The sequence below is a fragment of the Eubalaena glacialis genome, chromosome 13 (genome assembly GCF_028564815.1).
Source record: "Eubalaena glacialis isolate mEubGla1 chromosome 13, mEubGla1.1.hap2.+ XY, whole genome shotgun sequence".
Lineage (NCBI taxonomy): Eukaryota > Metazoa > Chordata > Mammalia > Artiodactyla > Balaenidae > Eubalaena > Eubalaena glacialis.
This window is the reverse complement of record NC_083728.1, coordinates 91136870-91161829: the sequence shown is the minus strand read 5'-3', so window position 1 is coordinate 91161829 and position 24960 is coordinate 91136870. Positions and strand designations below refer to the sequence as shown.

At 59.0% G+C, this 24960-nt stretch overlaps 1 protein-coding gene across 1 annotated transcript; it reads left to right on the top strand.

Annotated features, from left to right (window-relative positions):
* The first annotated feature begins 8355 nt into the window (after window positions 1–8355).
* SLC29A4 (solute carrier family 29 member 4) lies at window positions 8356–24295 on the top strand. Its single transcript, XM_061208906.1, has 12 exons — window positions 8356–8438; window positions 12014–12192; window positions 13454–13461; window positions 15726–15849; window positions 16216–16329; window positions 16813–16941; window positions 18958–19032; window positions 20342–20580; window positions 21352–21490; window positions 21609–21796; window positions 22553–22793; window positions 23872–24295. The coding sequence occupies exons 2-12, from the start codon at window positions 12021–12023 to the stop codon at window positions 24012–24014; spliced, it is 1572 nt and encodes a 523-aa protein (XP_061064889.1). The 5' UTR covers window positions 8356–8438; window positions 12014–12020; the 3' UTR covers window positions 24015–24295.
* The last annotated feature ends 665 nt before the right edge of the window (window positions 24296–24960 follow it).

Here is a 24960-nt window from a genome sequence, read left to right as displayed (position 1 = left end):
CCAGATTTGTCCGATGGCAAGGCTCAAACTCAACCTTTCTGCTCTCCCGAGTGGGGACAAGGACAAGACTACAGTCTCTGGGGACCTTGACAAGGAGCGAGAGTCCTCAGATGAGGGTGGTAAACCTCTCTCTCCATCTCCATCTCTGAAATATCCTAGTCAATCTCACCCCCTACAGGGACCCCCCACTGCTTAGAGAGAGGTCTCTGGACAGATGCTCTCCATCCGCAAGGAGAGGTGTATCTCTCGGTTGACTATTCTATGGCATAAATTTCTGGGTTGGCGAATTATCATCTTTATAATCAGAGGAAACAATAAAGCTATTCTCAGCTTGAGAACATACGAGTCCAATGGTAAATAAAACCCCAAAGACCGGTGCTGGGGAGGCCGGCGCTGTCCTCCCTGTGGTTGGCAGCCTCCCCCTGCCGGGGAGGGGCGCGTCTACACAGTAGGGGGTGGGCAGTGAGGACGAGAGAGGCGGGGCAGGGAGCGTTCTGGAGCACCAAGGCTGGACAGGCCCCCTCAGCTTTACAGGGGCAGATCCTGAGGCCCAGAGAGGGTGAGGGCCCTACCCTGGGGCACACAGCCTGCAGGGTCCGGTAGCGCCCTCTGCCGCTCTGCTGGGCACGGCGGCTCCGGTGACTGCTCTGGTGTTCTCTCAGCACTTGGGAACAGATGGCTTCAGCTCCCACCCACAGAAGCCAAACATTTTCCCTGGTTACCCTGCTAATTTGCTCACAAGCCTCCTCTTGTAAATAGAGAGTACAAAGGCTCCTTCTCACCGCGTGTCTGACAGCAAATTCTGACTCCACGGGGAGAAGCCTCAGAGGGAGCACAGGAAAGTCCCAGGTAAGCCTCAGGTGTGGCCCAGGTGTGGCCCAGGTGTGGCCAGGAGCGTCGGCCAGTCTGGGTTCCAGTCCTGGTTCTGTCACTCCCAGGAGCCTGGCTGGGAGAACTTGGGCCAGCCTCTGGCATCTGTTTTCTCATCTCTGAAATGGGCACGCTAATTGCAAAGGAGCCAGACGTGAGCTATCGTTTGGGTGCTCTAGGAATCGGAGTATCGGTAAGAGCCTGGTCACCCTGCCATAATGCCATCCTCTGAGATCACCATGGTGGCCCCGGGTCCAGTACCACTGTGCCCCCGACCCCGACGGTAGCTGGTTCACCTAGCCCCTTTCACTGACCGAGAACTCCTCCAGACCTGGCCCGGCCCCGAGGCCCGGAGAGGAGCTGACTTCTCGAGGCTTCTTGGCTGTGCCCCTCTGGGCACCAGGGCCACCCCTAGCATGCCAACCTCAGGGGGAACTCCCTGGAGGAGGGGACACTGGTGCTGAACCTTCGCGGATGAGAAGGCGTCGGTGGGTGCCGGGGAGTGTGTGCTGATGGGCAGGCCCTCCAGGTGGAGGCAACTATGTGGGTAAAAGCTTGGGAGGAATCGCCTCGTTGTTGGGGGAGGGGAAGCCGAAGGAAACTGGGTGCGGCCGGTGCCTCAAGGGAGGGGCTGGGGGGTGGGCGGAGCGCGTGGGAGCCTGGAGCAGGGAGGGAGATCGGCTCCAGGTGCAGCAGCAGCCCAGGGTCCCCCGGGGCTCCCATCCCCCCACCGCATCCTCCAAGGCGGTAATGAAGAGCTCTTCCAGCTAAACGCTCCTGGAGCCAGGCCAGCAGCTGCCGCCGTCCTGGCCAGCCTCCAGCAGCGGCTCCTGGGAGCCTTCATGCCCGCTCGCTGGCTGGCCTGGGGTGTCCGGAGGGGCGGAGGCCCCAGTCCCGGAAACCTGGCTCGGGGCGTGACTCCCTCTGGTCTCCAGGCTTAGGGGCCTGGGGGGTGGGCTTCTGGGGGGCAGCATGGCCCCCAGGACAGACAGGGTGACTGAGGAGAGACCGGCACCGGCCTGGCCTTGCTGTGTGACTTGGCTGAGGCAAGTCACCTCTCTGAGCCTCGGGCCCTCCCCTCCCAGAGTCACTGGGAGGATCTGAGCAGCCGCTGATGACCTTGGCCCGGGGCCTGGCTCGCAGCGGGTGTCCTCAGCGCCAACCCCCTCCCCCCACCACGTCCCACTCAGCACCTCACGCACCATCCGTGTCCTCTTGGAGAGAATCCTGGGGTTTTGTTTATTCAATTTGCCTTTTTTTGCCCAGACGGTTGGGTCTCATTTTCTCTCGAGTTTGATGCCACGGTGCTCAGATGCAGGGGCACAGGCAGGGATGGGGCTGACGGCATCCTGGCCTGTGATGCTGCCTAGGGCCTGCTCCCCTTGAGCTGGGCGGGGCGGGGGGAGGGCCGGGGGGTGGGTTCCAAGCAGTCCCAGGGGGCCTCTCTGTCCAGGTCAGAAGCCTGGTCCCTGCACCTGCCCTAAGGTGACCGACAATACCCGTGTCCTGGGGTCACTGTGAGCGCGAAATCTGGTTCACGTATGGCTATGACTGTGACCAGGGTCACGGTTACGAGGCCCACCATCCCCCTCATCCCAGCATCACCACTCCCCCGCTGGCTTCCTCAGCTCTAAAAGGGGGCTCCCAGGGTACCCCGGTCCCTATAAGAATTAGAGGAGGTGACGCAGATGAAGGCTGCTCCCTGCGCCGGGTGGGGGGGGGGGAGACCCTCACCCCTCCACCCTCTGCTGAGGCCTGGCCCTGCCCGGCGCCCCACCTCTGCCCGGCCGGGGCCTCCGGACCCCGCCAGCCGGCTGCCCCTGCCTCCCCCCCGGCTGTGTCCTAGGCAGGCTCCTCACTCCTGCCTCTGTCTGGCTCTTGGCTGCGTGTACAGGTTGATGGGAAGATTCTAATGGGCTTTAAGTTAATAAGTTGGGAATAAATTAGGTTTGAGTTCTGCAGGAAACAGATGGCAGAGCCACGGTGGCCTGGGACAGCCCGGTCGGAGCAGGGGTGGAGGTGGGGTGAGGGCGGGGAGGACCACTGGGCTCTCTTTCTTCTCCCCCTACCCCCGACATTTTATCGCGAACATTTTCAACATAAAGGAGAGTCGGAAGAATTATGCAGGGAACCCCAGAGGCTCCCTGCCTACATTTTGCTCTGAGAGAGCGGTCCATCTCTCCACCACCCTAACCGTCCACCAACCTACCTTCCTTTTTTGAATGCAGTTCAAAGTCAGTTGCAGACATCAGGACACTTCACCCCTAAACCTGCATGGTGTTAGCTAGAGGTCATTATTTGGTTTGGGTTGAGGGATTTTTTTAGACACAGTTTACCAACAGTGAAAGGCACAAATCTGAAGTGAACATTTGCTGAGTTTTGACAGATGGACACACTGGATTAGCCAAATCTCTATCAAAATATAGAGCATTGCTCACTCCTTATGCGCCACCCCTGCACCCACCCCAAGGGTAATCACCATCTTGATCACCTTGGATTCATCTCGCCTATTCTAGAATTTCACGTGAATGGAACCATATGACACGTGTTCTGTGTCTGTCTTTTCCACTCAGCATGATGCACTTGACATTCATCCAGTTTTTGGGGTACCAGCAGCGTGTTCCTTTTCATTGCCGAGTAGTATTCCATGGTAGGGATGGACCACAGTCTGTTTAACCATCTCCCCTTGAAGGGCCCTGGGCTGTTTCCAGGTTTCTACTATTATGCATAAAATCTGTGTATGTCTTTTTGTGGACACTTAGTTTATTTTTAAGATTATCTTCAGTCCCTCCCTCCTCCTCAAACAAGCCAAGCCCACTCTGTAGCTGCAGGGGACAGGAAAATACCTCAGCACACCCGCTGGTCTTTGGGTGGGCAGGTCGTCCCACAGAGTCACCTTGGTGGGCCATGGTGCTCTGGGGTGGTGCCTACTCCCTGAGAAGGGATGGACAGTGGGTGGGCAGGCTGGAAGCTGTTGTCACTGCGACAGTGGGAATTATTCTAAAAAGTCTACCTTGGGCCCAAAGTGCCTCCTCTGACATTCATGCACAAGGGCACCCACCTGGAGGGTTGCCTAGAGGGGCCACCAGGAGTAACAAACCCAAGAGCGCCCAGGAAAGGAGTCACCCTAAGACAAAGATCAAATGTAGAGTATTGTCGATAAAACATGGTCTCAGGTCAAGCAAACTCTCAAGATATCATTGTCAGGAGTAAAGGGCATGGTTAAGAAATATTTAAGGTAGTGTCTTGAAACGCCCTTGGCTAGATGAAAAGGCTTCTAAGAATCTTAAAAGCATGCATCTTAGACTTTCTCTATTAGATGAGAGAGCCTCTAAAAATCATAAGGGCCTTGTTCCACAACCTAGTACAGATAGATGTGTGGGTGCGGCTTTTACCTAGTGGATTGTATTATGATCTGATACACAGGAAGCCCACAAAGTTTTTATTTATTTTATTATTATTATTTTTAAACTGTTTATTTATTTATTTGGTTGAGCTGGGTCTCAGTTGCGGCAGGCAGGCTCCTTAGTTGCGGCTCCCGGGCTCCTTAGTTGCAGCTCGCCGGCTCCTTAGTTGTGGCAGGTGAACTCTTTGTTGCGGCATGCGTGTGGGATCTAGTTCCTGACCAGGGATCCAACCCAGGCCCCCTGCATTGGGAGCGTGGAGTCATCCACTGTGCCACCAGGGAAGTCCCCACAAAGTTTTTAAAGCAATTATATCAGCTTGGACTGAGGAGCTGAGCCACATCCCTGCTGGTGGGACCTGAGGCATAAGAACCCACTAGGCCACCCACCCTTCCCGCCCATTCCTCAGAAGTGAGTGTGCAGGAGGAAACAGGGAGAGGTCAGCTGGGGTCAGAACGCTCTGGGCTTTGGGTGTGACCCCTGAAGGCCCTGAGGAATCATGGGAGAGGGTTAGTGGGAGAAGGACACCTTTTAGAAAGCTCGCTCTGTCTGCCTAGGGGGCTGGGTCAGAGGGCAGAGTGGGGGAGGACGAGAGACCAAGGAGGAGGCACCAGTAGCCATCCTACTGAAAGGTGACCTTTGGGGGAGCATCTGAGGCCATTGAGAACAGCGCCCAGCACTTGCCAAGTGAGGGCCAAGCAGGGGCCTTAGTCCCTGGCGGTGGCAGCCCCCTGGTCACTCTGCCCATGGTGCAGACCCCACCCCAGCCTCTCCCTGCGCTAACCCAGCTGCCTTCATGAGCCCAGGTGACAGAACAGGGGGAGTTGCAGGCCTGTCCCTCAATCCTGCCATGGCCCGTCACCTGCTTATTCCACAAGGGCTTCATTGGCTGAGTTTTTCATCATGGCAGGAGGCTTTTCTCCAAGGGAAGGTTGCTAACAGGGACGGGGGAACAGGCATCGATTAGCAGAGTCCTTGCTGCTGTCAGTGAAGCTTGGTTGTCATCGGAGTGACAGCAGGGCTGGCCCCAAGCCTGGCACCCACCCTGGCACCCCCCCCCAGAGAACCACTTCCTGGGCCTGCCACTCACCCCCCAACAGAGGAATCCACGGCTAGCGGCAAATACGCAGGATGCAGAGCCGCAAGACTCAGCTTTGACCTGCCAGCTGGGGACCCTTCTGGGCCTCAGTTTGCTCACACATGAAATGGGTGATGACAGGAGCGGTCTTCCAGCACAGGGCAGCTGGGAGAAGTCAATGGAAGGATGTCTGTAAAGTGTTTCCTGAGGACTTAGCAAGTGTCAGCCCCCCTGGGAAGTGTGTTATGTCCTTTACTCCTCACAATAGTCCTTTCAGTGCCCCTTTTCCATGTGAGACTCAGAGAGGGGTGGTGAGTGGCCCAGGGTCACATAGCAGGAAGGCTGAGCTCTTACCAGCTACTGAGCTGCCGGAGGGTCTGAGGGTCCCCGTGCGGAAATGAAGGCATGCTATCTCCCTTAGAGGGTGAAGCGAGGTCCTCATGCATGAGACCCACGGCATGGTGCAGGGCAAGGAGTCGACATTCAACACCAGGGCACAGGACAAGTCAATCAACCAGTGTATCTGTTATCACAGCCACGACTATGCTGTGTAACACACACGCACCAAAGGTCAGTGGCATAGACGGTAAGCGTGTGTGTTTTTCACATCTCAGGTGGCCCTGCGGAGCTCACGGCTGGACTGGCCCTGAGGAAGGGTCCTGGCACGGCTGGCTGTGGGGGTGGCCTGCCCCTCTCAGTTCTGAGCCCACCTCAAACACACCTGCCACCACCAGGCCCCTCCAAGCCCCCAGGACACAGCCCTGAACTCCCCATCACATCACCAGCCCTTGCTATAAGGTCCTTTGGACACTGGGAGAAATCCATCACCCTCCCAGACCTTGACCCTAATCTAAACCCCAAAGTTTCTCAGCCGACTTAGCAAACTGATGGGCTTTGTATAGAAAAGGCGGAAAAATAGAGAAGATAATGATGCCTCTTCTGTCCCCACATTCAATGATGACCACAGTTTAACATTTTGCTACATTTCCTTCTATGCATAATTGTGTATCGGGCTTGTCCACTTAATATTAAAAAATTCAAAATGTACAAAAGGCTACAGTAAAAAATATGTCCTTTCTCTGACCCCCGCCCCCGCCTCCCATCTCCTTTCTCTGAAGCAATCACTATTTGCTAATACTGTATTTAGGGTTTTATACTGATATTCACAGGCCAGACCGATCTGTTGTTTTCTTAGAGAAAACTTTATCAGGTTTAGGATGTTCTTTCTTTTTTCCTGTGCTCTGGAATGATTAAGTTGCATTGTGGCTCTCTGTTCTTTAAAAGTTGGGTAGAATTCTGTAATTCTGTGAAACTTATCACACTTGGGGTTTGGGAGCAGAAGCAAAGTAGTTCTTTAACAAAATTCTCTATTTCCTCCCCAGTATGTGTTCTACTTAGATTTTATTTCTCGTCTGATGGCAGCTTGTCTGCTCATTTTTATTTTCCCAGAAAATCCTTTTACCTGGTTTTTCCAATTTGGGGGCACAAAGTGCAAAGTATCTTTTGTATTTCTTCCCATTTCTTCCTGTTTCTGTGTCACTTGCTTTCACACTGCCAGTTTTCCACATTATTATCAATCCTTCATAACTGTACATCCTAGTGGTGACATGTTATTCCATTAGTTTTCTTGGGTTTTTTTTCAAATATAACAATCATGTCATCTGTCTCCCACCATGATGAATATTCCTTATTGTCTCTTCTTGGGTAATCAGGCTATTTGCAATGTTTGGCTATTACAATATGATGAACATTTTTGTATATAAGGCCCTTTCTGTATTTAGAATTATTTCCTTAGGCTAGATTTTCTGGAGCAAAGGCTTTTTTTTTTTTTTTTAAGGTTAACTTACTTTCCAGAGGGGTTGTTCCAATTTGCACTCCCAACTGGAATCTAAGTTTAAAAACCTACTCCGACTAAATCACTCCAGGGGCTCTAACAAGACCCCCTCCCCCAGGCTGGCTCCTGCCCTCTGCCCACTTCTTCTCCCCAGAATGGCTTCTCCCTTCCTCTGTTCCAGATCCACCAGCCTTCTTTCTGTTCCCGAATAGAATGAGCTTTCTCTGGCCTCAGGACTTTGCCCTGGCTGTCCCTCTGCCTAGAAGCCCCTTCCCACAAACCTCCCCACCAGGGGCTAGTCTCTCAGGTCCAGCGTCACCTTCTCAGAGTGGCCTTCCCTGACCACTAGACAATAATGCCCACCCATTCCCATAGACACATGCCATTGTCTGTCCCACCACTGTCTGCCATCTGATGCTTCCGCAAATGATTGTACCTGTTTATTGCCTATGAAACCGCATGGGGGCAGGGACCCTGATGTGTCCCCTGAATCCAGAACAATGTCTCACAGGCACCGAATAATTTTTATTTACACCCAGGGCAGCTCCGCATGGTTTCCTGCACTGGCCCTTTCAAAGCTCTAGGGCCGTGGGAAGCATCAGGCTCATTAACTTTGAGATTAATTACTTTGAACAACTGGCCACTTCCCCCTGGTCCACCCTCACTCACCAGGGGTGGGTCTCCAGGCAGGAAGAGGGGCTAGTCTGGTGGAAAGTGAGGGGAGGGCATCCAGGTAGGGGCTTGGCACGAGTCCTGGCAGTCACGTCCGTTGATCCCACCTGGAGGGCTCAGCCCTGGTTGGGGGGCTTCCCATGGGCAGGCTCATCTACCTCCCACCTGGTTCCTGTTCTCCGCTTGAGGCTGGACCCCTTTCTGGGCAAGGAACACCCCCTCCCCCCATCGTGGACTCCTCCCAGGGCATGTTTTCTGAGCCTCAGCACAGGTCTCTTCTCTTAGCGCCAGGTTGCGGATGAGCAACCGGAGGCTGGGCGAGAGGTGCGCGCCGGGACTAACAGCCCTGGGGAGGGTTATAATTCCACCTTCCTGGGAGAAAACTGAGGCTCAGTGATAGCCAGCGACCTCGTCAGGGTCTGATCCCAAGCGGCGAGCAGGGGGACCGCGGGCAGGGGTGGGGACCAGGCGAAGGAGCGGCACAGGGGGCTGCGGCAGCCCCTAGACCTGTTTGGAATCCACACGTTTCTCCTGCCCGCGGAATCCTACTCATCCTTCAAAACTTGGATCAGCTCACCGGGTAACCTGTCCCACCCACCCTTCGAGCACCGCAGGCCTCCCCCGCGAGGGGACAAGGGTTGGTAGGGGTGGACGGGGTGCGGGGAGGGGGGCAGTAGTCCTGGGCACCCAGGCGGGGAGGTGGGCATGGGGGATGGCGGCTAGATCAGCCACAGGTCACCCCAGGGTCGCCGGGGCCACCACGTCCCCCGGGGCGTCTGGGGCCCCGACCTCAGCCTCCGCCCCTCCCCCGCCTCTGCGGGCGCAGCGGGCGGGAGACGGAGGAGGAGGGCGGGGAAGGAGGAGGGGAGAAAGGGGCGGGGCTCCGCGCGGGGGGCGGGCCGGGGCGGAGCGCGGGAGCCCCTCGCTGTGCTCGCCGCTGCCGCTGCTGCTGCACTCCCCGGACGCGGTCGCCGACCCGGGGGCCGGCAGACCCGGGACCCGCGGAGGACGCCGGCCGCGCTCGGCCCGAGGAAGGGGTGCAGGGAGCGGGGCGCAGCGGGGTGGGGCGCGGGCGCCCAGGGGTCCCGGCGCGGGGGCGTTGGGCGCGGGCGGGGCTGGGAGCGTGGAGGACCCCAGGACCCGACCGGGCCGAGGTAAGCGGTCACCGCGGGGGAGGCGGGCGGGGTGGGGTGGACCGGCTGGGACGCGGGGACCTGTCGGAGCCTTTGTCTGAGGCGCGCGTGGCCCGGCTCCGCGCCGGCTCCGGCCGCCGAGTCCAGGGATGGGGGCACGTGACCCCGGGGACCCCGAGTCCCCCACCCTCCCACCCCCATCCCGGAATGAGCGGGCTCCCACCCCCACCCTATCCAGCATCTAGACCGGAGCAGCCCCCCACCAGCCCATCTGCGAGCGCAGGACCCAGACCCGGGAAGGGGGAGAGTGGCCGGCGGCTCCAGGCTCCAGGCCCTGCTCGGGGCCAGGCGCCTCCTCCTCCCCGGGCACACCCTAAGCGTCCTTCCATCCGAAGTTCCCTCCTGGGACCTCCTCCGCCCCCCCTCACCCCTTCCCCCTGCCGGTCCCCTCCCAGCTCTTGGGAAAGGTCTGGAAGAGGTGTGGCCTGTGCCCAGCGGTCACCTCCGGGTGGTCCTGGAGTCTGCCCTTCGCCTAGGAGCGCAGGCCCGGGAACCAACTTTGTTGCCGATGGGGCTGGTCTCGCAGAAAGAGCCTGCGGGTGGGGAAACTGCAGCACCAAGGCCAGGGGCCAGGGCCTGGGGCCGGGCACCCGAGGAGCCAGCCAGCTCCTGTGGCCAGCGCCTGTGGCCAGCGCCTGTGGCCAGTCCATTCATGCATCCTCCCCGGGCTCCAGGAAGCGGGTGGCCCAAGGGTCTTGAAACCCACTTTCCTGTGGGCAGAACCAACAGGGAGGAGTTGGGCCAGTCCAGAAAGCTTGGCTGGGGAAAGAGTAGCAGAGCTCATAAGCTGGCCCAGGCACAGGGGGCCAGGGCCATCCAAGGGCATCCAGCCAGCCAGGGCTTGGGGCTCATGAGGAGCCTGAGGCTCGAGGAGAGCCAACAGGCTGGCTTTCCAGATAGAATTCAGGTTCCCTTGTGCCCTCCGGCTGGAGCGCAGCCCCTGAGAGGGATCATGCTGGCCTTGGGGTTCAGACACCCAGCGTCTTCACAATGCCCTGGGGGCACAGTTAGAACGCTTGTCCACTCAGTTGCCTCTGAAATGGGGGGAGCCAAAGGTGGTCGGCCTGGCGGGGCTCCCGATAGAAGCTGGACCCCTGGACCTGGCTCTCTGTGCCTCAGTTTCTCTTTCTGCAAAGTGGGGGCATGAGCCGGGCCTTCAGGACTGCTGGGGTCAGGAGAAGATCCCTGACCTGTCTGTCCTTAAATTTTCATTAAAGGGGGACCCGGCAGGAGGAGGAGCGGATTGGGGGAAGAGCTGGGGCTCTGGGCTGCGGGTGTGGAGTTGGAGGGGGTGTTCTGGAGGGGCGGGTTGAGGCCTGCAGCCCAGGAGAGGTGGGGGCAGCCTCGGGGCACCCCCTGCCCTGCCACCATGGAAGGTCGTATCAGGGGTCATGGGGCCGCCGCAGGGGGAGCCAGAGCACCTCCCGGGAGGCGGACTGGAGGAGCACGTGGGGACAGTGGCTGAGGGGGGCCGTGTGGGTGGCAGCTGCCCGCCTCACCGCTGAGCGGGAGGGAGCAGTTGGGCGGCCTCCTGGCTTGATGCGGAACACGTCCGCCTTCCCGGGGGGCGTGGCCCCTGGGCGGGGCGGAGACCTCAGCGGGGAGGCCCGGCAGGTTTGGGGCGCCGCGTCTCTGTGGGGAACACGGGCCAGGGGGTCGGGGGTGCACATCCTCCAGGGCTGGAGGGAGGAGTGTCCGTTGTTGTAGACCGCTGCTCTGCCGCTGGCCCCATCCCCGGCCCCACCCAGGACGCTGGGTGGCTGGGGACGCAGGGTGTCCAAGCCTCCAGTGCAGGATCCTGCCTAAGGCCACAGTCATTCAAACCCAGGCCAAGCTCTGTCCTGTGTCTTATCCGGCCCCCCAGCTCCAGATGTGGCAGGAGGCCCGGGGCTGGGGGCAACAGGAGGAGCACCGAGACCAGAGGGGTTCACGCCTGGCTTCCCAGGCCCCAGAAGGAGAAGCCTGCAACCCTCTTCTCCGCTGCTCCTGGGTGCCCACCAGCCGGGTCAGCCCCCAGCTGGCAAATCCGGAATTTACCCAGTCCCCAGGGCCCACCTGGAAGCAGGGATGGTTCCAGGATCTCAGACCCCCACTAAAACTCTATGGGGAGCGAGGAAGGGGGGAAGCCCAGGGGAGGCACTCCGTAACTGGTCAGCACACCCATCTGGAGGCAGGGGAGCAGGTAAACTGAGGCAGGAAGGACGTTAGATGGGACAAGCAGAGGTGGGGGAGCTGGGCGTGGCCGGCGCCATCCTCAGAGAGACTCGGAGTAGCGCCGGGCACGTGGGATCCCTCGGGAAGCGGTCTGTCTCCCGGCTTCTTCCGTGGGTTCCCCCATACGTGCTGGGGGCGGCCCAGGAAGCAGAAGTGCTACGCTCAGTACCCCGTGCTTCCGCGTCCCATCTTTGTCTCAGATTCTCTACAGCGAATTTGTATCCTTTTGGCAATCAGATAAATTAATAAAGGTTGTCAGAAAAACAAACTGATCAATGTTTCAGGGAAAAAACTAGACCCCCCCGACACCCCACCCCTTACTGCCTGTGAGATCGGGGTGGTGGGCCTGGGGGACGTTCACGCTCTAACATCGGCTGTCAAATGAGTGAATGTTGGAACCCCCTCTCAGAGGGAAATGGTTCGTGGGACACTCGAGCACGGTGCTGGCACACCAAGTGTTCAGAATATTTCTCCCCCCGTCTCTTTCTCTCCGCTGTGCCCACTGCCGCCGCCCTCACGCAGGCCTCCAGCCTTGCTCTCCGCTGCAGCCAGGGAGCATCTTAAGACACAAGTCACGTGACATCACTCGTCCACTTAGGTTTGCGTGCTCCTGCGCGCTGTTTCAAAGTGGGTGGGATGGATAGAGAGGGTGGTGATCCCCCGGGGGTGCAGGCTTGGCCGAGTGGCAGTGGGGCGGGGATCCCCTCCTGACCTCCCCAGCCTGCGTCATCTGCTTTCCCCGCAGCAGGGCTGCCATGGGCTCGGTGGGCAGCCAGCAACTCCAGGAGCCCAGCGTGGCGAGCACGCCGCACAGGAGCGTGGTGATGAGCTTCAGCTTCGACAGCGGCCAGCTGGAGGAGGTGGTGGCAGGGGTGGCCCAGGCCCAGGGCAGTAGGGCCAGGGGCATCCCGATTTCCACGGACTCTGGTGAGTGAGGGTGTGGCCAGGGTACGCCTCTGCCCCAAAGCAGGGACGGCTGTGGGAGCCCTCAGGAGCTTTCCCGGGATGGGGAACCTTGGGGGGTCATTGAACCTGGGAGGCAGCGTCGGTTAGGATGGATTAGATCTGCTGCAGTAACAAACGAGCCCACCGGCCCAGTGCCTTCACTAATGCCGTGTGCCCAGGGAAGGCTCCATCTTAACGTGGGTTTCCACGACCACTGAGGAGGTGGGAGGGCACACGGCGAATCATGCACTGACCTGTATGTAAACTTCTGTCTACGACTGACGCATGTTGTGTTGGCTGCATTCTTGGGTCAGAGCAAGCCATGCCTCACTTCAGTGGAGATGGGAAAGTGTCCGAAAAGAGGATTGATGTGAGGTTCAAACACCCCAGTTTTGGGGACTTCCTTGGCGGTCCAGTGGTTAGGACTCCGCACTTTCACTGCCGAGGGTCCAGGTTCAATCCCTGGTCAGGGAACTAAGATCCCACAAGCTGCACAGCACGGCCCCCCCAAAAAAAAACCCCAAGAAACAAATACCCGGTTTTCTACCTGGCTGTGTGTCCTAGGGCAAGTGCCTCAACCTCTCGGAGCCTCAGGTTCCCTACATGGAGAAAATAGGCCAGTTGCCTGTGAGATCAGACTTGCAGAGTGGGCAGTGTGCAGGTCTGGAGTCGGGCAGATTTGGGTTCAGCCCCAGCTCCTGTCTCTGTCCACTCAGGGACCTTGGGTAAGTCACTGTTCTCTGGGCCTCAGTTTCTTCATCTGGAAAAGGGGAATGATCCTGGGGCCACCCTAATGTGCTTACAACTGGATCCACAAAACGTGGCTTAAGATGTTTCCCGGCACTCAGGAGGCCCCCTGTAAGTGATAGCTCGTTTGGGGGCTGGCTACAGGTTATACTAGGACCACTTCAGGCTCTGACATGGAGACTTACTCTCAGCTTCCATCCCCTCTCTTTGCAGATGGGGAGTGGAGATTCTGCTGGCTGAGACCCATGTTGGGTTGGGATAATCTCCCTGCACCCGTGTGTATGGACAGAGCCAGCTCAGGGCCCATCCCCAGGCTTCTCCTGGCCAGGTAGTGGATGCCACGATGCTGTGGCCATAGAAGTGGATGGTGGCCATGGTGACCAGGGCAGTGGTGATTTTAGCTGTAATGGCTATGGTGACGGTGGCTGCATCAGTCAAGGTTCTACCAGAGCCAGTAGGAGATAGAGCTAGAAAGAGAGTTAAAGATGCAATACAGATATAGATGTATAGATATCCATATGGATTTATTACAGGACATTGCCTGACTAAAGAGGAGGCTGGCTAAGCCAGTCTGAAGTCCATCAGGCAGGTGGTCAGGACGGAAGATCACAAGCAGGCTGGAATCCCAGGGGCACGAGCCGTTTGGGGTCCCTGAGTTCTGGGAAGGCCTCAAGGTCTTACCTGATTAGGTCAGGCCCACCCAGGGTAAATTCCCTTTTGATCAAACTTAAAGTAACTAAGGAGGGGCTTTGTGTGATTTTTCTGTGAAAGAAAAATCTTTTCACAGCAGCACCTTGGTCAGTGTTTGATTGAACAACTGAGGACTGTGGTTCAGCCTCCAAGTTGACCTACAAACTGACCATTAAAGTCCACCCCTTACCAGCTTGCCTCCTATACACAGCTCCCTAAACCATACTTAGTCTCCAGATAAAGACACTAACAGTCAACCCCCCACCTACCAGGACATAACTGACCCCCATACGAACAAAAACACACTAACCCTTTCCCCAAAGGATGCAAAGTCCTTGTGTGTTGATGTTCACACTTCTCCTTTGATCCCCCGAACTTCAATACTGAGATACAGGGTTAACTGTTACGAACACATCCTACGTTAGATGATACAGGGGTGAGAAAGTGAATAAAATAAAAGCATTTGATTAATACATACACACACATATTCATATCCAAAAAAGGAAGCAATACTCATAACAATATTAGTCCTCATGTCTGTGACTAGTCACATGATTGTAGCTGGTATTTATAACAACCTTCTCCCACCACCCATCCCATATTCCATTTGCCCACCACAAGCATCTTAACTGGTCATGGTTCTTTGCCCGGTGGGTGACCCAAGCTTCGTTCTTTTTTTTTTTTCTTGGCCGCGCTATGTGGCTTATGGGATTTTAGTTCCCCGACCAGGGATCAAACCTGGGGCCCCAGCAGTGAGAGTGCCAACTCATAACCACCGGACCGCCAGGGAATTCCCCCAACCTTCATTCTTGAAGGCTCTGGATCACTAGCAGTCCTGCTGGACTTGGGTTGGTATCGTTTTCCATTGACTGTATCACAGGGATTGGACGTTCTGAGAGAGGCCATAAGGAATCTCCTGTCTTGCAGACCTGCTCTCTTATTCCCACACGTGGGAGCAACCTGATTTCCCCGTGATGGTCAGGATCAGTCCCCGCGGCCAGTGCAGCAACCCTGTTCTCTGCAGGATCACTGTGTCTCGGGGTGGAACCATTCCTCCCTTTGGAGCGAAGCCCTCTGGACCAGCGGAGCCTCAAGTCATGGGGGTGGGAAGCAAACATTTTGCTGGTGGATCTCTAAGGGTCATAGTGAGTGGTCCCACTCCCACTTCCGCCCGTGGTTCCTGGATATGTGAATGCTAACTATAGGAGAATCAGCCCTGTATATTGGACGCTGGTTTAGAGCATAGGTAGCCTTCCAGAGGACACTGCCTCAGCCCCACCAGGTCTGGCCACCCAGCTGGTCCCGGAGCTGAGTCTCCAAAAGGCCATTTCACTGTTCTCTCCAGCCAGCTGCTTCAGTGGCCATGATGGTGAGAGTCACGGTGGCAGCAGCCTCTTGGTAACGGACAGTGGCTGTGGTGATGGCTGCACTGGCCATGGTATTGGTGGCTGTATGTCTAGCAGCCATGACTGTGATGACTGGGGCAGCTGGGGCCATGAAGGTGGAGAGCGGCCACAGTGACAGTGACCATGGTTATAGTGGCTGTAAGGTAATGATAACAGCTGTGATGCAGCGGCTTTGGCCACCATGGCTATGGGGATGGATGGTGGCCAGGGTGACAGCAGCCGTGATGCTGGTGGATACAGTGGCAGTGGCCACAGTGATGATGGACCGTGGGTATGGTGATGGTGGTCACGATGGTGGGTACGATGGTGACAGTGGCCATGGTGTTTGGTGACTTTTGATAATGGCCATGATGGTGGTGGCGTGGGCAGCTGTGGCCATAGTGATGGAGAGTAGCCACGGTCATGATGGCTTTGGTGGCTTCGATATGGTGAGAGTGGCCATGGTGATGGTGGCTAAGGTGGCAGTGCTTCTGGTGGCAGTGACAGATGAATGGTGGGATGCCGTGTCTGTGGTTCGGGTGGCAGCCAGCGTGACTGTGGCTACGGTGGTCATGAGGGGGGGGTGCCGTGGTGGGCTGTGGCCACGGTGGTGGACTGCAGCCCTGATGTGGTGGTCGTGGCCGTGAATGGGCTTGTCCACGTCTCACCTGGTGTCTGGGTTTACTGGCAGAGGAGCCGGTGCCTGATGACCGCTACCACGCCATCTACTTTGCAATGCTCCTGGCTGGTGTGGGCTTCCTGCTGCCGTACAACAGCTTCATCACCGACGTAGACTACCTGCACCACAAATACCCAGGTGGGTCCCCCGCAGCCGCGTCCTGCCATCGCGTGCCGCCCTGCACACTTGGCTCAGGCCTGCCACCCTCCTGCACCACAAGTACCCAGGTGGCTCCCCCGCAGCCGCATCCTGCCATCGCGTGCCGCCCTGCACACTTGGCTCAGGCCTGCCACCTTCCAGAAACCCCTCAGGCAGGACCCCACTCGGGGAGCCCATTTTATGCAAACCCTAGCTCGGCTGTGAATTCCTGTGTGACCCTGAGGGCAGCCACTCACCCTCTCTGGGCTGTCAGCCCCTTTGGGGCAGAGGGAGGAAGCAGTGCCCGGGGGGGGCAGGTGCAGAGGGTGGGGCTCCCCTGAACCCCTGTTACCCTCCCCCCCCCAGGGACCTCGATTGTGTTTGACATGAGCCTCACCTACATCCTGGTGGCGCTGGTGGCTGTGCTCCTGAACAACGCGCTGGTGGAGAGACTGAGCCTGCACACGAGGATCACCGCGGGTACGCTGCCCGCTGCCCACCCGGCTCCCAGCCCTCACACCTGTCCGTCACATGCCCCTCCATTCCCTGCGTGCGCCTCACTCTCCTTGTCTGTGAGATGGGTGCATCTCCTAGGAATGTCATGGGGTTCAACTATGAAAACAGTGTCAGGCCCATGCGCGTGTAACACATGCTGGCATGATGCCTGCACCTGGCGAGGCTGCTGTGCGCCCCACATGTGTCCCAGGGCCCTTGCTCTTCCCTGCTCTTCCTCTCCCCTTTGTCTCCATGGTAACATTCAGCTTCAAAACCCAGCTCAAGAGGCGCCTCCTCCAGGAAGCCTTCTGGGTGCCCCTCCTAGAACTCTAAGATGTCCCCGCCCTCCCAGTATTAAGGGGAAAAAGGCAGAGAGAGGGCACCTCAGACCTGGCTCTATGTTGAGGGGATGAGAGGGCTCCCCCAGCCCACCACCGATTGCTGCCTCTCTGACCTCTCCCCACACAGGCTACCTCTTAGCCTTGGGCCCCCTCCTCTTCATCAGCATCTGCGACGTGTGGCTGCAGCTCTTCTCTCGTGACCAGGCTTATGCCATCAACCTGGCTGCAGTGGGCACCGTGGCCTTCGGCTGCACAGGTAGGGCCAGGGGCCGGGGTGGGCTGAGCCCTTGGGTGCCCACTGCGGGCCGTCCCACCGGCCCTGTTCGTGTGCTGGGGGCATGTTAATGCAGGGTGAGCCAGGCTCAGTGCCGGTACATGTCCATGTGCACATGGCGTGTCTACTTTCACACGTGCACACACACTGCACACCCAAAGAGCTGCGTGCGCTGGTCACACCCAGTGTCAGAGCACACACTCCACACACATGTCCACATGCCCGCATGCCATATGGACATCGAGGCAGTTCCCTAGTTTTCTCAGGTATAAACTGGACTTCACAACCTCTCCTGCCCATGTCACCGTGTCACTATGTTTCTCTTGGATGGTAGCTTTCAAAAAATTTTTTTTTAACTTTTTATTTTGAAACTATTTCAAACCCATGGAAAGTTAAGAATAATATAATGAGTTCCCATATACCTTTCACCTAGATTCACCAATTATTAACATTTTGCCACATGTGCTTTCTTTCCTTCGCTGGCTTTCTCTGTTCCCCCTCCCTGCCGCCACCTTCTTTTTTTTTTTTTTTAATAAGAATCTTTTTAAAAAAAATATGTATTTATTTATTTGGCTGCGCTGGGTCTTAGTTGCGGCATGCAGGATCTTCGTTGCCGAGTGTGGGATCTTTAGTTGCGGCATGCGGGATCTAGTTCCCTGAACAGGGATCGAAGCCGGGCCCCCTGCACTGGGAGCGTGGAGTCTTAACCACTGGACCACCAGGGAAGTCCCCCTCCTCCACCTTCTAAAGTATATGTATATATATAAAATTTCCCTTAAATATATATAAATAGAAAATGTATGTTTTGTCCTTAAACCATTTGGGAATTACTTGCAGACATCATCATGCTTCTTTGCCTAAATGGTAACAGTTCAGGGTGTTTAACAGCTAAACCTAAGACATCTCTTCTAGAACCACATTTACAATTGCCAAAATCGGGACATTTAACATTGATACAATACTATTATCGGATGTACAATCCATAATCATATCACTGTTTGTCGCGGTAATGTCCTGTACAGCGTTTGGTTTTTCTGACCCAGGACCCAGCCCAGGATCACACGTTGCATCACTAGTCACACCTTTAGTCTCCTTTAATCCGAATGGTCCTCAGCCTTTCTCTGTCTTTTGTGGCAATGATGTTTGCAAAGGTCCAGGCCAATTGTTCTGTTGATCGTGACTTCCAGAAAGAGATACATTTCACATTAAGACCCAGCACACATGTGTGCGTGTGTATGTGTGTGTGTGTGTTTATAAATGAAATCAAGGCTTCGTGAAATAATATTCTCAATCCAGGCTTTGTACTCAGGTCTGCTCTGTTCTATTTCGTTAAAAAAAAAAAAAATGCTGGTAACCACTAGGAGATCCTAGTTTGTCAGCCCTGCTCCAGGGTTTACTTCTAGGTGTGGAGTTACTAGACCGTAGGGCTTGAGCCAGTACGTTTTCATTTTCCCCAGATACTGCTGCACTTCTGTCTTGTTGGTCAGGATGAGACATTATGCTGTGGTAACAAACGAGCCCAGAGATCTCAGTGGCTTCTCAGAACCAGCCTTATTTCTGGCTCTTGCTGCACATCCAGCGTGTCGGTGGGGTTATTTCCACACTCACTTGGACTGACGGTGGCTCCCCGTCTGTAACACGTGGCCTCTTCTGTGGCCGCCCCTGGGGAAAGACAGACCGGAAGACCATGTGGGCTTTTCCTCCCTGGTCCAGGAGTGACGCGTGTCATTTCTGCTTGGGTGTCAATGACCAGAGGAGGTCGGGGAGCCTGGCCAGCCCCGGGGCGGGGACGTGGAAGGCAGGACTGTGCTATGCAGGGGGCGGTGCTGTTTCCACCACACCCCGCGAGGGGACTGGACAAGGTCCCTCTGCCCCCAGTGGTGTTAATGTCTTTTCCCAGCAACCCTTGCCAACAGTGTTCTCAAACTTCTGAATTCTGTTCCAAGCAAACAGGTGATAAGTGGTGTCTCATGGTTACTTCTCTCTCTCTCTCTCAAGTGCAGCAATCCAGCTTCTACGGGTACACGGGGATGCTGCCCAAGAGGTACACGCAGGGGGTGATGACGGGGGAGAGTGAGTATCTGCAGACCCCAGGAGCGGGGCGCCGGGCTGCCTGGGCTCTGGGACCCTCTTCCTGGGACCGAGGCGGGGCTCAGGAGCCCTGGGTATGCGGGGCTGGGGATCGCCTGGCTGGTGGGGGGCCGGACTCCCAGACAGGAGGGATGGGGCTGTGATAGGCGTGGTCTCTTTGGGTGCAGAGCCCTTTGTGATGTGAGGAGGACGTGCCACACTGAGCATGGGTCTCGAGCGTCTCACAGCGTGTGTGCAAGGCGTGCGTTTCGTGTGTGCACGTGTGTGCAGGGGCAGCTCATCTACACCCGTGATCACGCCAAGTGCCGGCCCTCGGCATCAAGCTCTCCTCAGAGCCCCACCCCACTTGGCAACTCAGACTCCCTTTCCTAAGCCCAACACGTCATCCCACCGGCCCCTGCTCAGTGAAGGGCACCCCCTTGCTCAAACCTGAGACCTACCCGACACCCAGTGCTCCAAGACCCTGCAGGTCGTGTGGACCTGCCCTCCGGGGTGATCCCTGCGCCCCAGCCCCGGTCCGAGCAGCCGACTCCCCCTCTTGTCTTGCTGCCCTCCAGCACAGGGGCCGCCCCACCCTCAGCCCAGCCGCAAGCACTTCGGAGCATCTTGTCCAGATGTCCTCAGTCTTCCTTCCGGGCCTGGATGGGCCAGGCTCAGCCGTGCCGTGGGGCAGGACTCTTGTGGACTCTGGGCCCCATTTCTCCCCTTTGGGGTACTCTGTACCCTCTACACACGGTGAGGCCCACCAGGTGCCCCCAGGGCTCCAAACCTCGAGTCTGTGGAGTTTGGTTCCAGGAAGGTACCCCGCTTGCCGTGACCCCCACCACCTTCCCCTGTGACCTTAGGACCCCACCCACCTGGTTCCAAGCCCACCACTTCCTTTCAGCTCCGCAAACACAAACACGTAGAGCTCATGCCCGCCCCCTGCCAATGGATGCTCGCCCCCTCGTCTCTGCCTGTCCCCCCAAATCCTGCACTATCGTTGGTGTTTTTCTGCGATCTGTTTGGGGCCTCTCCCCAACGAGCCCCAGAAGGAAGGGCCCGCGTGCGTCGTCACCACTGGGTCCTCAGGGCGGACGGTGCCGGGCACACAGCAGGCACGCGATCAGTGCTTCTGGGGGTGTGTGTGTGTGAGCCGGCGCAGGGGCCAGAGAGGAGCGGTCTGCGCAGGCGCATCCTGTGGGCAGCCACGGCGTGTCCGTGTCCCAGGGCTGCTGGGTGGCCGGGCGGGGCGGGGCGGGGCGGGGTCGAGTGGGCGGGGTCGCCCGCGTCACGGCCCCTCCCCCCGCAGGCACGGCGGGCGTGATGGTCTCCCTGAGCCGCATCCTCACGAAGCTGCTGCTGCCCGACGAGCGGGCCGGCACGCTCATCTTCTTCCTGGTCTCCGCGGGCCTGGAGCTGCTCTGCTTCCTGCTGCACCTGCTGGTGCGGGGCAGCCGCTTCGTGCTCTACCACACGGCGCGGCCCCGCCCCGGCCGCAGGGCCGGCTACCGCGTGCACCACGACGTGGCCGCCGAAGACGTGCACTTTGTAAGTCGCGAAGTCGGCGGAGGGAGCCGGGAGGCCCGGCACGGCCGCCGCCCCGTCCCAGCCGAGCTCCTCCAGCCGCGCCCCGCTGTCGCTGTCGCCTCAGGCTCCAGCTCCTCCTGTGGCCCGAGGCTCCTACCCACGGGCCCTCCTTCGTTCTGTGGACCAAGGTTTCATCCCTTGGTGGCACCACACCTGAGGCCTGAGGCCCCCTGGCTGTGACAGCCCACACCTGAGGCCTTAACCTCCCCACCCCCGTTGTGATGGCCCACACCTGTGGCCTCCCCCGCAGGCCCGCCCAGAGCCATCCTGGGGAGCTGGGGCACCCTCTGGTGGCGGCAGGACCACATAGCGCAGGTGTGGAGGCTGAGACGCCGGGGAGCCGGGCCACGAGGAGGGCAGGGCAGGGGGAGCTAGAATGTTCTCGAAGACGTTGTTCCAGCGAGTCACCCTCGCTGGGCCCGCGGCTGGGGACACTGCGCGGAGCCAGAGACCGGGCAAAGGGAGGCCGGCTGTGACAAGGCCCACGTCAGAAACCGGGGCCCCCTTAATGGTCACGGAGGGTCCGCGAGCGGCTCTGGCCTGAGACCTGAGCCGTGTGGAGCGGTGTGAGGACCCACACGAAAGGCGTGGGGTGGGGCAGAGGGAAGCGCACGCGCAGAGGCTCCGAGGCGTGGGAGGAGCTTGGCGTGTTTGCGGGACAGCGAGGAAGAGGCCGGCAGGAGCCTGCGCGGGGCCCTCACCCAAACGCGTCCCACCCTGTTCCCCCTCCAGGAGCACCAGGGCCCAGGCCTGGCCAACGGCGGGTCCCCGAAGGACAGCCCAGCCCACGAGGTGACCGGCGGCGGGGGAGCCTACACGCGCTTTGATGTGCCTCGGCCGAGAATCAGGCGCAGCTGGCCCTCCTTCCGAGGTGGGGCGGGCTGGGCCCCGGCGTCCCGTGTCTCGTCTGCGCGCGGAGGGCAGGGGGTGTTCCGGCGGGCTGGGGCCCCTTAGGGGTGCCGCCCCCTGACCCCGCCGGCCGCCCACAGCCCTGCTGCTGCACCGCTACGTGGTGGCCCGCGTCATCTGGGCGGACATGCTCTCCATCGCCGTGACCTACTTCATCACGCTGTGCCTGTTTCCGGGTCTCGAGTCCGAGATCCGCCACTGCATCCTGGGCGAGTGGCTGCCCATTCTCATCATGGCCGTGTTCAACCTCTCTGACTTCGTGGGCAAGGTGGGCGCTCCCGCCAACCCTCCCGGCCCTGGGGGAGGACGCCGTGGGTGGGGGCAGCAGACGCCAGGGTCACTGCGGGAGCCGCGGGGAGGGTCCCCGGGGAGGCGCAGGCCCCAAGCTGAGGATGCATGTGGCTCCTGGTGGGGAGGGCGGGAGCTGAGCCATGGTCCAGACCGCAACTGGGAGGAGTGGGGGGAGGCGGCGCTTGCCCCACACTCACTAGTTGAGCACAGGTGTGGGCACACGAAGGAGGGCACCCAGAAATGGCCGGCCTGTCGTTGGTCTTCTGTAGAAGAACACAAGGCTCAGAGAGGGAAAGCCATCTGCTTGGGGTCACACAGCTGGGAGGTCTGAGAAACTCGAGTCTGTGCTTCCCGAAGGAGGAAAGCTTAATGGGTTCAGTTGTTGCCACTTCGTACGTGTTGATGCAGGTGGGCCTGACCCTCTGGGCCTCTGTATCCTCGTTTCTCAAATAACGTCAAGAGCCCCACCCAGCGAGGGTGCTGTGCAGGCTGAACAGGGGCACGTGTGTCGTATTTCGCTGGGTGCCAGGCACACAGCAAGGACTACGTGTTGCCATATGAGGGGTTTGGTGGGGTTTCGTGGACAAAGGTGGGAAAGGACGGAGACACAGCCTGAGCCGGGAGTGTCCAGGGATAGGGGTGTGTCTGGAGGCTGCCGGGAAGACGCGAGAGGAGTGGGCTTGGGGAGAGGGCTCGGGGAGTGGCAGGGGCCCACACGTCTGTCTCCCCACAGATCCTGGCGGCGCTGCCCATGGAATGGCGGGGCACCCACCTGCTGGCCTGCTCCTGCCTCCGTGTGGTCTTCATCCCCCTCTTCATCCTGTGCGTCTACCCCAGCAGCACGCCCGCCCTCCGCCACCCGGCCTGGCCCTGCGTCCTCTCCCTACTCATGGGCATCAGCAACGGCTACTTCGGCAGCGTGCCCATGATCCTGGCGGCGGGCAAAGTGAGCCCCAAGCAGCGGGAGCTAGCAGGTAAGGCCCTGCTCGGCCCGCGCCCGGCTTGTCTGCAGGACTGTCCACTGCCAGGCAGGGAAACCCAGGCCCGTAGAAGTCAAGACCACACAGCGAGAAGCTACCTTTGGGTCCCAGGGTCAAGTCAGCCTCAGAGCTCGTAGCTTGGGGACGTTCGCCAACCACTTACCCCCTCATTCATCTCACAGCTACTTGGTGAGCCCCTACCGTGCGCCTGGCACTGTTCTACGTTCTGGGGACACAGTGGTGACAAAACAGTGATCCCTATGTTTGTGGGGTTGACAGTCCAGAGGTGACAAAGAGACAACAAAAAGATGTAATGTGTTGGATGGTGATGAGCGTGGTTGAGGAACGTAAAACAGAGTAATGGGACGAGGGAGTCGCGGTAGGGGGTTCACAATGGAAGCAGAGCAGTCTGGGAAGGCTTCACTGAGGAGGTGACTTGAGCAGAGACCTGGAGGAAGTAGTGAGGGGCCACGTGACAATGCAAGGGAAGAGTGTTCGGAGTGGCGGGGATAGCACGTGCAAAGGCCCTGGGGCAGGGGGCGGCAGTGGAGTAGTAAACAGGTGGGAGGGGCCTGGAAGAAAGTGCTGGATTCTGGATCCGTTTTGACTGCAGGGCCCACGGGGCCAGCTGATGGACTGGGAGATGGAGTGTGAGAAAAGGATGGGGGGTGGGGCGAGGGGGGAGGTCAAGAAGGACTCCCAAGGCGGGCCTGCTGCTCAGGGCAAGAAGGTTGGATTGCCGTCGAGATGGGGAGGGGGCCGTGTGGGAAGGGGCACTGGAGGGGGGTTCTGGACACAGTAGGTTCAGGTAGCCCAGTAGACATCCTAAGCGGTCCATGACGAGGAAGCAGTTGGAGGTAGGAGGCTGGACAGAAAGAGAAGCAGGCGAGGCCTGGAGCGCCCGGCACTTTCAGTCAGGGTGGAACAGTCCTGGGGCGGCCACCGCTCAGGCGGGAGCTGGCCGTGGTCACTGCTTCACACCTGAGAAGCTAGGGCTTCGGCTCCAGCCCTCGCTGTGGCCCCCCTCCCCCCAGGGCCCCTCCCGCCAGCTGAGGTCCGGTCCTGTCCGCAGGGAACACCATGACCGTGTCCTACATGACGGGGCTGACGCTGGGCTCGGCCGTGGCCTACTGCACCTACAGCCTCACGCGGGACGCCCACGGCAGCTGCCCCGACCGCTCCGCCGCCAACGCCTCCTTCCCCGCTGGCCTCTGAGCCAGGCCTGGGCCCCCAGCCCTGCTCAGGGAGGGCTGCCGGGGCCCTTCCCCACCCCTGCCTGCAGTGCCTGCGGGGCCCCGGCCTCCTCCCCGTGCCAAAACCGCCACCGTCTCTGGGCCCACCTGCCCTCACTCCGGCCCCAAGGTTCTGCCAATTTCTTGGAGGCCTGGACGTGTGGCTGCCACAGGGTCCCGCCAGCACTGTGCCCCGCGTTCCGTCTCACGCCGCCCTTTGCCATCTGCGTGTGTCCGGTGGTCCCAGCGCCAGCCAGGACAGTGACAGACCACCCGCTGGTTTCCCCTTCTGGTGACCCTCACCTGGCTCTGCTTTGAGGGTCCCATGGCCCCAACCACACCATCCTCAGCACCTCCTTCACTGGGGACCCCTCGCCCCCAGGCCTCCCCCGTCCCCGTTCTTAAACGCTGGGTCTCCCCAGCAAAATGCGTTTGCCGTGAAGGAGCTGTAGCTCTGGGTCTGAATGGTTTCAGACCATGGTCTGCGCTGGCCTTTCTGCAGCCCCAGCTTTGGTGCTGGCCTGGGTGCACCCACCCCACGCCAGCACCCCCTGTGCACCCTGGTACCCACCTGATGCCGCAGGCCTGGGGGTCTGTGCCTGCCTGGGGACCCCCGATGACTTCTCCCGATCCTCCACCTGTGATACAGGAGGGGGACAGTTTGGGGGCCGCAGAGCAGGGCCCACACCCTGGCTAAAGTCAACCTGTGACCTAGGCCTTGAGCCCTGTCCAGGGAGGCCCAAGGAGGGACAGACGTGCCGGAGTCCCTGGCAAGTAGGAAGGGGTGGGGTCCCCCCAGAGGTCCAGGCTAGCTCGGTGCCCCGAGCTGGGGGCGTTCCCAGAGCATCCTGCCAAAGACGGGCTTCTCCATGGGGAGGACAGGTACCCACGGCACCGCTGTGACCACCCTGCCCCTCTGCGTCCGGTGT